Raw genomic sequence first — 13,007 nt, forward strand, 5'->3', positions numbered from 1 at the left:
GTCTTCAAGGATTGCTTGTTAAAGAAGCAGTCATTAGTACTAATGGACCCAAATTCATATATAATACCCTACTGTTATAACAGAATTGTATATTTTAAAACTTGAGGACCAGTGGCGGTTATTAGATTGTTGACTTTGTTTTTTTAAAATAGTGGTGCTGACATCAGAATCTAACACACCTTGAAGTTGTTTTCCTTTCCCTCTATGTTGTTCCTTTGGCGCCCATCTCTCTTTCTGGAATTTTTGCAGTCAGCATATGTCAAAAATTCCGCTACCCGACCGGAGTTGAAAACAAAAGAAGCATTTATAGCCAAGAAAGTCCATCGATAAATGGGAAGCAGACACCATTCCAAGTCCTGCTCTTTGGCATTCCCTTATTGTGGAAGGTGTGGGTGTGTAAGAACCCCATTTTCTCAATCTTATAACTTTCATAGATATATACTACATCAGACAGCAGGACTCAATTGCAACGATTAGCAAGAGAAAAACCAAGAATATCGACTCGTGTATTACATAAGCCGTTCGAAACTCGCGCGCAAACTGTGGCGTCTTTCTGCTGACTAAGAAAGACAAAGACTGTGGATGGACGGCGCGAAAAAAAATGAAAAATTTTGAAATTTCACCTGAATTCTCCATCCCATTTGGCACAATATGAATAACTATCATCCTATTATGGACCCATAGCGAAGGGCATCCATTGACTACACGTCAAACTTTATTTGATCCCTCATCCTGGCTGCAACTTATATAATAGCCACCACTCCTCTCTCCGGTCCCTTCCAATCGCATCGCAGGGTTCATCTGACGTGAACTTCCATAGTAACACATCATTAAAAGGCAACAACAGTCCTCTCTGAAATAACACTCACCCAATTAATTAACTAAATAATTAATTGATCAATCAACCAACAAAAGAGATGGGTCTACTTGCCGCCGGAACACCGCTACCATGGACCGAATCTCGTAAATACAACAACCATATCCGAAAACAAGGTATAGAACAACTGCTGTACGTCTTCCAGGCCGCCGCCAAGAGAGATAATGATCCTCTATTATGGGGCGATGAAATCGAATATATGATGCTCGAAGTGGACCATAATAACAAGAACGTCATGCTTGATGTCACTCACGATTTCATTCTGGATAGGTTCGCTGAGGTCGATTATCCCCTTTGCGTGGCTAATGATGTCCTTTATCATCCGGAGTATGGGAGATTTATGTTGGAGGCAACTCCGGCAAGTCCCTATGACGGATACGTCGATGAGTATGTCGAGTTTAATATGAAGAAGAGAAGAGATTTGGCCAAGTTTAGATTGAATCAATTCGCTGAAGAGGAAGGTTTGCTTTTACAAAGGAAAAATTTGGTTCCCATCAGTTTGACTACTTTCCCCAGAATGGGGAGATCAGATTTCTTGAATATTGAAAATCCTTGGGATCATAAGAATTCAGCATCAAGATCTTTATATTTGCCCGATGAAGTCATTAACAGACATGTAAGATTCCCCACTTTGACCGCTAACATTAGAATCAGAAGAGGTGAAAAAGTTTGTATGAACATCCCCATGTTTAAGGATCAATTCACTCCGGAGACAGATGATACTGTCTATGAACGTGATTGGTTTGTTCCAGAGGATAAGGAATCTCTCAAGGCTACTAAACCAGGTTTTATTTATTTGGATGCGATGGGGTTCGGGATGGGGTCCTCTTGTTTACAAGTCACTTTCCAAGCTCCAAATATTAATTTGGCACGTTATGTGTATGACAGTTTGGTTAATTTCGCCCCCATTATGTTGGCTGCATCTGCAGCAGCACCAGCTTTTAAAGGTTGGTTAGCTGACCAAGATGTTCGTTGGAACGTCATCTCAGGTGCTGTGGATTGTCGTACTCCATGGGAACGTAACACGGAACCAATATTACCCAAGTATAATAAAGATGGAATGGGTGGTCTTTCTGAAGATGCTAAGAAATCCGTGCAAAGAATTCCTAAATCAAGATACAGTACGGTGGATTTATATTTAGGTGGTAACGAATTTTTCAATAGAACTTTGAATGATACTGATGTACCCATTAATGAAAAGGTATTGAAAACATTGTTGGAAAACGATAAGGCTCCTCTTGATTATGATTTAGCTAAGCATTTCGCACATTTATACATTAGAGACCCTATATCTGTCTTTGAGGAAAGTATTGACCAGGATAATAAGACGTCCACGAATCATTTCGAAAATTTGCAAAGTACAAATTGGCAAACTTTACGTTTTAAACCTCCAACTCAAGAAGCTGTACCAAGTAATAAGAGAGTTCCTGGTTGGAGAGTCGAGTTTAGACCCTTAGAAGTACAATTGACCGATTTCGAAAATGCCGCATACTCAACAATGCTTTACTTAATCGTGGAATATTTATTAACGTTCCCTGATAGAATTAACGCATATATACCAATGTCACAAGTTTGGGATAATATGCATACTGCTCATCATACAGACGCTATCTTAAATGAACACTTTTACTGGAAGAATTCTTTTGAATCTTCAGATTTTAACACTTCTATGCATTCCATTAATGAAATTTTCCACAGTATGGAAAATGGTATATTCAATAAATTCATTAATCCAATATTAAGACACAAGGGATTTGTTTCCAAGGATTGGAAAGAACTAAAAAATTCTTCCAAACACTTGAGAACTTATTACTATTTAAAATTAATCTCTGATAGAACATCGGGTAAGATACCATCCATCGCCAAATACATCCGTAATTTCATAATGAATCACAAAGATTATAGACACGATTCTAGAGTTTCTAAATCCATCAATTACGATTTGATCATGGCATGTGAGAGAATCACGAATTTGGATAACTCGAATAATGATATGACAGATTTGTTTGGTGATGATATCACAAACTATCTCATACACAGTAAACTTTCATTCGAGAAATAGACTCATATTTAATAAATGTATATTCACACCTAACTATATATGTCTAAAAACATTAACATCATTCTACAATGTGTTATCTTAAATAACATATTTTGATGCTTACTATGGTGGAAAATTCTACAACGCGTAGTTGGATATCTTCACTTCAAGAGTGGAAAAAAATATGTGCAAGAAAGATTTGACATCGCAAACCAGTTTAAGAGACAAGATCAGTTACCGGCTCTATAGACATAATATATCATCCAAAAAAGTTGCAACAATGACAGATTTTAACATTACGGAGACGTATCTAAAGTTTTTGGAAGAGGATGCCGAAATGACTATGCCAATCGCTGCAATCGAATCCTTGGTCACATTGTTAAGAGTGAAAAATCCAGAAACGGCAGCTGAAATGATCACTACGATAAAGAATTCTACCGCCGAACTGATTGAGACCATTCCAAACTCCGTCTCTTTGAGAGCAGGGTGTGATATCTTCATGAGATTCGTCTTGAGAAATTTACATCTTTACGGTGATTGGGAAAGTTGTAAACAGCATCTTATAGAAAATGGTCAGCTTTTCGTTTCCAGAGCAAAGAGATCTCGTGATAAGATTGCCAAGATTGGTGTTGATTTCATATCTGATGATGATATTATCTTGGTTCATGGATTCTCCAGAGCTGTCTTTTCGTTATTAAATCATGCCGCCAAAAACTTAATTAGATTCAGATGTGTCGTGACTGAATCGAGACCCACTCAACAGGGGAGACAGTTATATTCTTTATTAGAGGAAAAAGGAATACCTGTAACTATGGTTGTGGATAGTGCAGTGGGAACTGTCATCGATAAAGTAGATAAAGTCTTTGTTGGTGCCGAAGGTGTGGCAGAAAGTGGTGGTATCATAAATCTGGTTGGTACTTATTCTGTTGGTGTTCTTGCTCAAAATGCTAGAAAACCATTCTACGTTGTTACAGAAAGTCATAAGTTTGTGCGTATGTTCCCTTTATCATCAGACGACTTACCAATGACTGGTGAATCCTTAGATTTCTCACGCCGTAAAGATAATTCCCAAGACGTTCTACGTGGCCCAACGATCGATTATACTGCTCAAGAATATATTACAGCATTGATAACGGATTTGGGTGTTTTAACGCCAAGTGCAGTTTCAGAGGAATTGATTAAGATGTGGTATGATTAACCCTAATGCAAAATTAAATATAAAAACTCTATGTAACTTAATTATTATAAAAAAGCATAATGTCTCTATTTTATGGCCTCTCGATCAAAGTAACTTCGACAAGTAATCTTCATCTTTGTCCAGTGGTTTCAATATGGCTTCTTTCGATTCTGTCATTATTCCTTCTTTATATTGTTCAAACGTACTTTCAATCCATTCCAATTCAGTGGCATCCTCCTCATCAGCGATCTTATGTGCCAGCAAAGAACCAGTTAATCGATTGTTTGCTTGATCACTTACACTTTTTACGGACATTGTAACAACTTGGGCCCTTTGACTTTGAGGGTTCGCATTTTGCTTGTATTCTTCCTGTCTCCTTTCTTGAGCTGCGGAGTCTATATATTTAAAGAAGGGTCTTAATTGAGCCACTGTCTTCACAGGAGCCATATACACTTCGCCGTTAGCAACAAATGCAACATATTGTCCGTCATTTTTGACACCAACCCCTTTCAATGTTTGAATATTGGCCTTATCCCATGATCCTTCAGATTTGTCTTTATTAAAGAACGAGTTTTCGTCTAATGGAATATCTAATTCCCAAAGTGCTGATTTATTCTTGTATCTGGCAGCGGCGATGAAAGGATGTTCGGCAGCTTTCTTTCCTATCAGTTTAGCCTTGTTGGCAAACTGGAATATATGTAAGTTTTCGGAAGTCCCAGCAAGATTCAAAGGAAATTCTTGGATAACAGGATCTTCATCGTCATCATTATCATTATCAGAAACAGGCCTTCTTTCGTCAGTTCCCATATCGATATCCATATTCTCAAATGATTCTACATTAGCATCCTCTTCCTCTGAAACAAATAATTTGCTGTCACTTATCATTGCTATCTTATTGAAATTAAAATATACGTTCCAATCTTATTCGTGACTTTAGTTTTGATATTTTATTTATCATTAAATCGAATCCTTTTAGAAACGATTTTTTACATGGCAAAATCGGAAAATTTTCAAGTATTGAAAAATTTAAGCTCATCGCATCTTCATCCTATAATACTTATTATTGTTACAATAGCTTAAATATCTTAAGACTCACAACATTAAACCAATATTATTACGGCAAATATGAGCAGTAATGATAATGATGATGGGATGCTTTTAAATTTTAGCACAGGGGATGATAATGCCTCCCAATCCTCATCTAATTCTAAGAAAATTACAGGTGGAAGATGGAAGGACAGAAGAAAGTTGCAAATGATGATGGATGGTAAGAAACCTAACAAGAAACGTCAACATCAAGATTCTACTGAAGAATCTGAAACAAGAGGAGAAAAGAGTACCAAAAAGACTAAAGGGGCACATGCATCTAATAACTCCACTAGTATGACAAATAGGAAAACTAGAGAAATTGATAGTAAACTGGCTCAGAAACAGGTACAGAATTTACCCAGTGCAGAGATTGTCTCTTCTCTTTTTACTTCGAATAGAGAAATTGCCACAGCTATCAACACTAATAAGCATGATAATGATGTCGAAATTAATCCATCAAATGCCCCATTGCAAGAGGATACGTTTGAAGCATTAGGTATAAAAGATCCATTATTGACACATTTAGACGAAAAAATGCGTATCAAGAAACCGACCAGTATTCAGAAATTAGTAATTCCCACTTTAATTGCAAGCCCCAGAAATAATAATGATTTGTTCATTCATGCACAAACAGGTTCAGGTAAGACCTTAGCCTATCTGCTTCCAATATTAACATCCATTTTAAACATGGATGCACATATAGACCGTAAATCAGGTGCTTTTGCATTAATAGTTGCACCTACACGTGAATTGGCTTCACAAATTTACTCAGTAGCTTCAATGTTAGCCAACTGTTGTCACTACTTAGTACCTTGTTTGTTGATTGGTGGTGAACGTAAGAAGTCAGAAAAAGCAAGATTGCGTAAAGGTTGTAACTTTATCATCGGTACACCTGGTCGTATATTAGATCATCTAGAAAATACTAAAGTAATCCGTGATCAAATGGGTAATTCATTAAGATACTTAGTGTTGGATGAAGGAGATAAATTAATGGAATTAGGATTTGAGCAAACGATTAACGATATTTTAAAGATTATTCATGAGATCCCAATTAACACTCAAAAATTTCCTAAACTTCCTTCTCGTATTATTAACGTTCTTTGTAGTGCTACTGTGAAAGGTGGTGTAACAAAGCTGGGTGATATTGCTCTACAGAACTATAAATTGATCAGCAACGGTAAAAAGGGTGAGAAAGATAATAAAACCATGACGGCTGTGCCAGATCAACTATTGCAACAAATCACAATTGTTCCTCCAAAATTAAGGTTGGTAACCTTAGCCGCAGAATTGAACAATATCACTAAAAAAGTTCAAAGTTCTGAAGAAACAACAAGGACAATGGTCTTTTTGTCATGTTCAGATAATGTTGAATTTCATTTTGAAGTGTTTTCGTCTAACGATTCTCATCACAGGAATCTAGTTGGTGACAGTGTGAGAGTCCTGACAAAAGGAAATACCATATTACCATGTTTTGACCCATCTTCAGCCCCTAAGGTTATCTGTTATAAATTACACGGTTCTCTATCACAACAAATGAGAACTCAAACGCTGAAACATTTTGCAACCGATAACGAAGCAACAAAAGGGAAGCATTTGATCATGTTCTGTACCGATGTTGCCAGTAGAGGGTTGGATTTAACCGTGAGTACTGTTATAGAATTGGACCCACCATTTGCTGCAGAAGATCATCTTCATAGAATTGGTCGTACCGCTCGTGCTGGGAAACACGGTGAAAGTTTGCTGTTTTTGCTTCCAGGTGAAGAAGAAGGTTACATGGACTATATTAAGCAATATCATCCAATGGGTTGGGAATTACTGAAATTCGATGAGGATTTATTAAAACCTGCTTTCAGTGATATCAGAGTTGGAAGAAATGATAGAACTAAGGAAGATGCAGAAAAGAGAAGAAAGAAGGATAAAGATGAGAATCTAGAATGGGACACAAATGCTACTACATGGCATCTAAATGTGGAAAGACGTCTTCTTGAAGATTCATCTTTCAAAAACGTGGCAATGAGAGGTTACACGAGTCATGTTAGGGCTTATGCGACCCATATTTCGCAGGAAAAGAAATTTTTTAACGTGAGATGTTTACATCTTGGGCATTTAGCAAAAAGTTTTGGTTTAAGAGAGAAACCTAAGAGCATGGGTGCTCTCGGAAGTAAGCAACAGCTAGAGGAAAACGATGAGCGTAAGAGAAACAAAAAGGAGGACCCAAAAATGAAATTGATACGTATGGCTCGTAAAGCAGTTCATCAAAGTGCCAGTGAATTCAATTATTAAATTGCATATTTAACGATCTTTTAACATTCGTATTTATCTATAGAAAAAATGTATATTAATCTTCTAAAAGATGTTTGGAAACATAACTAGAATAGATGACAAATAATATAATTTGCTCCTTTTAATGCAAATACTACAAAACTGCAAGAATATTTTCCTCTAATGCATTTTTATCATCAGCAGATATCTGTACTCTTGATTTCCATTCGCTAGTTGGTGGTTCTTCGTCTTTCTCAGAATCTGGAGATGAGGGTTTGCCAACATACTTAAGACGCTGGAACTTCTTTTGGTCTTTTTCGTAATCCCAAGTACTGGATTGCAACTCAGAAGTCTCCAACTCCTTATTTTCGGTTATTTCCTTCTTCAGGTTCTTAATGGCGCGTAAGTCCTCTGCATCTTCTTCATCACTTATCTCATCTAATTCGTCATCAGATCCAGCAAAAACGTTTCCTTTATCTTTTGAAACCTCCTTCATAGTAACCTTACCATTGGGGCCAATGTCCATGCTAACGACATACTTATCACGTTTACCATTCCTTTCATTCTCTAACTTCTCCCACTTCCTTAAGTTTCTTTGTTGCTTCTTTAGCATTAGGGCCCTTTCTCGTGCGGAACCCCATAGACCTGCTTCATCGGACATACTAAAATCGCTTGCATTATCAATAATTTTTGTACGTTCCGCCGAGGTATCCTGAAAATGTAATAGTTTTTCTAAACGGTCTTGTGCAGCTATCAAATCTTTGTCTTTGTTTTCCTCTTCTAGTTTGTTAGCATCTGCTTTCCGGATTTCCTCTTCATGTCGTTCCTTATCCTTTAGGACTTCCTGAAGTTTCCGTTCTCTTTCCTTCTTTCTTTCTATAAAATCAAACAATTTATCTTGTTCAGTAAATAAGTTCTTGCCCATCCCGGAAGATATCTTGTAGGTTTTTACTGGCTTTCTAGAAGCTTGTTTCTGTTGAGTCTTTCTTGCTTCCGTTTCTTCATTCAATTGCTCCTTTTCATCTTTCAATACTTGTATCAATTTCACTCTTTCTTCAATCGGAATCAGCTCAGTACCACAAAACGAACAATTATTCAAATGAAGACCCTCTTTAATGCAAATTATTTTTCCACAGGATAAACAGTTGGGAGCAATATCGAATATTGGATGTCTCAACCCTTGACAATTACAGATATACTTCCCTGAAGATGATACATTTTTTTCGTCCAACTCCAAGAATCTTACGGCATCATCAATTTCTTGTAGAGATTGGACGGTTTTTGATTTCGTTGATTTTGATTGTTTGCTCGGTTGTTTGGATTGTTTCGCTCTGGAAGGTTCTTTTATTACATCTGACACTAATTGACCGTTAGCTGGTTTTAAATTTGTCGTTTTTTTCCTTTCATTCCGCAGGTTTGTCTTAGAGGTTGTCCTAGAAGGAGGATTGCTAATTTGTTCAGAAATTGCTTCATTGACTGATGGAGACACTGGCTTTTCAGTCTCACCCAACAGCTCATTGAATTTCATGACAAATTCAAAGGACAAGTCATCGTGACCCAGAATATCTAAGAATCCCTGTGCAATCGCTTCAGGGTTGTGGCTGGAGCTTATAATATTTTCACAGAGTTGCTTTACATCATCTTGTTCCAACGGCAGGATCTCTGGAACTTTTGTTAGCGCATATTGAATTGCTTGGGTTTTGGTCATTGTAGTCAGTTAAATGGATATTCTAAAGCCTACTTATCTTCATTACTCTGAAAGTGTTGCAAACGAAGATATAGACCACTTTCTCAGAAACTATCACTGAAAATATAAGTATACGGCTTACGTAATATGATTTGATATATCACATCTTTAAAGAGAGCTTCGAATGGATTTACTTAATCGATTATCGACTGGCTTTTATATCTAAATCATAAAGATCGTAAGTTGTAATGTTACAAAGAAACTAAGTTATATACTATTTCTGTAATTTTTTCCTATAGTCAGCAAAACTTAACTTCTTCTTTAGATGTGCCGTAGGTACTGTATTAGAGACTGCTTCCTTATATTCGGTATTTTCAGAAGTATTAATACCACCAGCAGATGAAGGACGACTAGATGCAAGTATTTTAGGCGAAGATGAAACCCTTGAAATATCATATTTTGTATCTTCTATCACATTCTCCGAAGGTTTCATTCCTGATAAAAGATCGACGTCCTGAATCTTGTTCAACTTCTCAATTTCTTCAGGGTTATGACTTTGGTTCAATCCCAGCCCTACAGATTGAGATTCTAATGTTACTCCCCGCTGAAGTGATTGAGGAACAATTAATTCAATTGGGGTTAACAGTTTATCCAAATCTGTTATCATTGTTTCATCAAAATAGGAAGGCTTTTTTAGGGCCTTTATTTTAGTATTCTTAGCCCCCTTCCTTGAATCAGTCCTTAAAATACTTTTGTTTTTTAATACGGACACCTTAAATGGTTGGTGAGTATTTGCAACAACCAAACCTTCTGATTTTCTACGATTGGTGGCACTAAGATCAGTTATTGGCAATATGCTACCGTATGTAGAACTTAAAAGATGGTACCCTTTATCTTGCGGATTCATATTATTTAGAATTTTTGAGATTATTTCCTGTCTATTCGTTGATCTGTTCTTAAATGATTGATTCAATAATCGTTCCAAAATAGGTTTTGGTCTTGCCCTTCTGTGATCTAATTCATCCAAAACGGCATTTAGCTTGTATCGATTGTTCATTTTTTGTTTTACAGATTTCACCAATGGTTGAATAGCCTTCTTCACTTTCAAAATATGACAATCTTTATTATTTAAATTTCCATTGTTTGTACATCCACAGTCACATGAACTTAGTATAGAATCGACGGAATTAATCAATAAAAACTTCTCTTCTTCACTTAAAGTATCGAAGGTTTCATCATCTTCTATTAATTTCCTTATTGGGTGCTTCTTATCCCAATGCCAGGAAAGATGTAGTTCTTCACCTGGGTTGATATCACGCAAAGCTTTTAAAACAAACTTTATCTCGTTTGTTTCTTTTATTTTCACAGTGGATAGTCCTACATTTGGATTACAGCATCTTCGAATATATCTCGCCAGATTACCACAGGATCTGGCATCAATACAAAGTGGCCAATTTGGATGAAAGACGACCTTGCTTTTTACGGTTCCCCATATCCTATACATATTCCTTGGGTCATCTAAATAGTCTTCCTTGAAATTCAATTCGCCAAGAAATTCTTGTATCAGAGCACTTTCATTGCAGCCCTCTGGTAAGAAAGTCCCTAATTTTGGAAAACCTGGAAAAGTTCTTGAATAATTAAAATCTGCGTATGGTTTCACTTCGATATCTAAGGGTGCAAAATCTTCAATAATCGTTATAAATGCATCATTTTTATGTTTATCTAAAAATAACGCCACTGTCTCATTCTTCATTCTGTATGTATCAATAGGAAGAAAACTAGCACCATATGCTTCCTTTGCGGTCAAAAAATGCTCCTTTCTTCGCACTACAAGATCTGGTGTTGGTATATTAGGTACTTCATTTCCCCCTTGTTGGCCCTTCCCGGGTCCATCTTGTTCAATATTATCATGTCTAGAATTTTGTCTTTTCTGCTGTGGTCTTTCAATGTTATATTCATCTTTATCATTCCTTCTCTTTCTTCTTTTCCCAATATCAGCAACATTTTCAGGAGAAATATTTTGTACAGTTAGCAAAGAGCGTTGACGCAATTGCCTTCTTCTTGCGACTTCCACATTCAAATCATCTCTTGGCTGACACACGTTACAAAGATGGTTTTCAGGAGCTGAATCTATATCCTTGATACCAAAACATACGGCATGTTGCCATCTGTTACAGTGGTCACATTGAATAGTAAACCCATCGTCATCATCAAAATCACAAAGACAAGTAATGATGCCAGCATCTGGATCCACAATATAAGAATCATCCACTGGCCACTTCTTCTTTTTCTTCTTACCTTTCCTCTTGGTTGGGGTTGTTGTAGCTTCAAATTTAATATCTTCCACTTTGGGTTCTTCTTCTTGATACTGTGATTGAGTTGATGGTGAAGTAAGATTTGCAGCTGCTGCCAAAGTCACAGCTGCAGCAGAAGCAGCAGGATCTATTGCCTGTTGATTTGTTGCATCCTCTACTGGAGGAATTTGAGTTTGCGGTTGACTCTTGGAAAACATCAACAATGTAGAGGCATCGTCGAATAACGATCGTTCGGTGGACGGTTGTTTTGTAGGTGATTCAGTTGGACTCATTCTCTCCTTTGGATATAGGGGTTAGGTGGCCTTAAGAATCCTCTACTGTCGTGTTTGTTATATAAGAAGTTGACATTACTTAATTGTTTTTCCAAATTGGAATTTTGGTTATAGCGTTGATAGTTTTGCGATGAATGTTCAGTTATAGGTCTGTGCCATTAAAACAAAAATATACAGGTTCGTATTAATGTACAAATAGAGTAGCAATTCTTAATATTAATTTAGAGTTTATACTAGCTCTTCAATAAGCAAGTTTCTGTAATGAGCCTATATATCAATGCCGCTTGTAAGGTTCGAACGGCAAGTTACTTTAATTAAGTTCGACAATTCCAACAACAAAATAAAACGATTCATTGAACAGAACAGACACAAGACTCATCATCCTAACCAAGCATCTATACAAGGAAATGTCCTCCTTACCCATGACATCGCAGGACCTGGATCCATCTCAGAATAGAAGAACCTCAGCATCGACGACGAACGGTAGCTCTAGAGCGGGAAGCATAGCAGGATCGTCAACCTTCAGAAGTTCCTACTCTACCAGTGCATCTCTACCACCTGTTCTCAAAAGGCTCTTCAAATCACCCAAGAATTTGGATTTTGAGACAGCAATTTGGGAAATGATTCATTTAATAACACAACCGCGAAAGGCATTCCGTTCTTTCTATTATCAACACCAAACGAAAAATCAATGGGCTAGAGACGATCCCTCTTTCTTTATCTTACAGGTATTATTGCTCTCTATCGCGTCCATCGCTTGGTCCATTGCTTATGGTGATACATTTGGTGGGTTTCTAAAACTACTATTTAACATGATATTCGTGGATTTCTTCCTGGTGGGTTTCTTGATAACAACTGCATTTTGGATCATCTTAAATAGACCATTTTTCAAATTTAAGACAACATTGGGTTATAATAATGTGGAATGGGCCTATTGTTTTGATGTTCATTGTAATGCATTCTTGATAATCTGGGTCCTGTTGTACCTGGTTCAATTCCTGTTGCTTCCTGTCATTAATTTACATAACTGGATTGGTTTGATTGTCGGAAATTCGTTATACTGTTTTGCCATTGGTCATTATTTCATTCTCACATTTTATGGATACACTCAATTGCCATTTCTTAAAAATATTAATTTTATATTGTTTCCCACTTTAACAATGACTGTATTGTACGTTATAAGTTTGGTTGGGATCGATTTGTCTGCATGGTTAAGTTTCTATAATTACTCGAAATGAATAGATTCATTTGTACCAGAAGTATTGTTTCTTCACTTTGTAGAATTTT

The 13,007-nt window shown here is 36.8% G+C and overlaps 7 protein-coding genes across 7 annotated transcripts; 4 read left to right on the forward strand and 3 right to left on the reverse strand.

Moving 5' to 3' along the window:
- Nucleotides 1-917: 917 nt before the first annotated feature.
- GSH1 (glutamate--cysteine ligase) lies at nucleotides 918-2,939 on the forward strand (the record flags this gene model as incomplete). The annotated part of the gene is made up of 1 exon (XM_003675180.1): nucleotides 918-2,939. The coding sequence occupies one exon, from the start codon at nucleotides 918-920 to the stop codon at nucleotides 2,937-2,939; it is 2,022 nt and encodes a 673-aa protein (XP_003675228.1).
- A 163-nt stretch (nucleotides 2,940-3,102) lies between these two features.
- On the forward strand, nucleotides 3,103-4,116 carry GCN3 (translation initiation factor eIF2B subunit alpha; the record flags this gene model as incomplete). The annotated part of the gene is made up of 1 exon (XM_003675181.1): nucleotides 3,103-4,116. One exon carries the CDS (start codon nucleotides 3,103-3,105, stop codon nucleotides 4,114-4,116), a length of 1,014 nt encoding a protein of 337 aa, XP_003675229.1.
- An 84-nt stretch (nucleotides 4,117-4,200) lies between these two features.
- On the reverse strand, nucleotides 4,201-4,980 carry RPC37 (DNA-directed RNA polymerase III subunit C37; the record flags this gene model as incomplete). Its single annotated transcript, XM_003675182.1, has 1 exon — nucleotides 4,201-4,980. One exon carries the CDS (start codon nucleotides 4,978-4,980, stop codon nucleotides 4,201-4,203), a length of 780 nt encoding a protein of 259 aa, XP_003675230.1.
- Nucleotides 4,981-5,220: 240 nt separating this feature from the next.
- DBP7 (putative ATP-dependent RNA helicase) lies at nucleotides 5,221-7,467 on the forward strand (the record flags this gene model as incomplete). The annotated part of the gene is made up of 1 exon (XM_003675183.1): nucleotides 5,221-7,467. One exon carries the CDS (start codon nucleotides 5,221-5,223, stop codon nucleotides 7,465-7,467), a length of 2,247 nt encoding a protein of 748 aa, XP_003675231.1.
- A 133-nt stretch (nucleotides 7,468-7,600) lies between these two features.
- Nucleotides 7,601-9,154, reverse strand: RQT4 (Rqt4p; the record flags this gene model as incomplete). The annotated part of the gene is made up of 1 exon (XM_003675184.1): nucleotides 7,601-9,154. The coding sequence occupies one exon, from the start codon at nucleotides 9,152-9,154 to the stop codon at nucleotides 7,601-7,603; it is 1,554 nt and encodes a 517-aa protein (XP_003675232.1).
- Nucleotides 9,155-9,407: 253 nt separating this feature from the next.
- On the reverse strand, nucleotides 9,408-11,720 carry SET3 (histone-binding protein SET3; the record flags this gene model as incomplete). Its single annotated transcript, XM_003675185.1, has 1 exon — nucleotides 9,408-11,720. One exon carries the CDS (start codon nucleotides 11,718-11,720, stop codon nucleotides 9,408-9,410), a length of 2,313 nt encoding a protein of 770 aa, XP_003675233.1.
- A 407-nt stretch (nucleotides 11,721-12,127) lies between these two features.
- Nucleotides 12,128-12,958, forward strand: GMH1 (Gmh1p; the record flags this gene model as incomplete). The annotated part of the gene is made up of 1 exon (XM_003675186.1): nucleotides 12,128-12,958. One exon carries the CDS (start codon nucleotides 12,128-12,130, stop codon nucleotides 12,956-12,958), a length of 831 nt encoding a protein of 276 aa, XP_003675234.1.
- Between the last annotated feature and the right edge of the window lie 49 nt (nucleotides 12,959-13,007).

The sequence above is a fragment of the Naumovozyma castellii genome, chromosome 2 (genome assembly GCF_000237345.1).
Source record: "Naumovozyma castellii chromosome 2, complete genome".
Lineage (NCBI taxonomy): Eukaryota > Fungi > Ascomycota > Saccharomycetes > Saccharomycetales > Saccharomycetaceae > Naumovozyma > Naumovozyma castellii.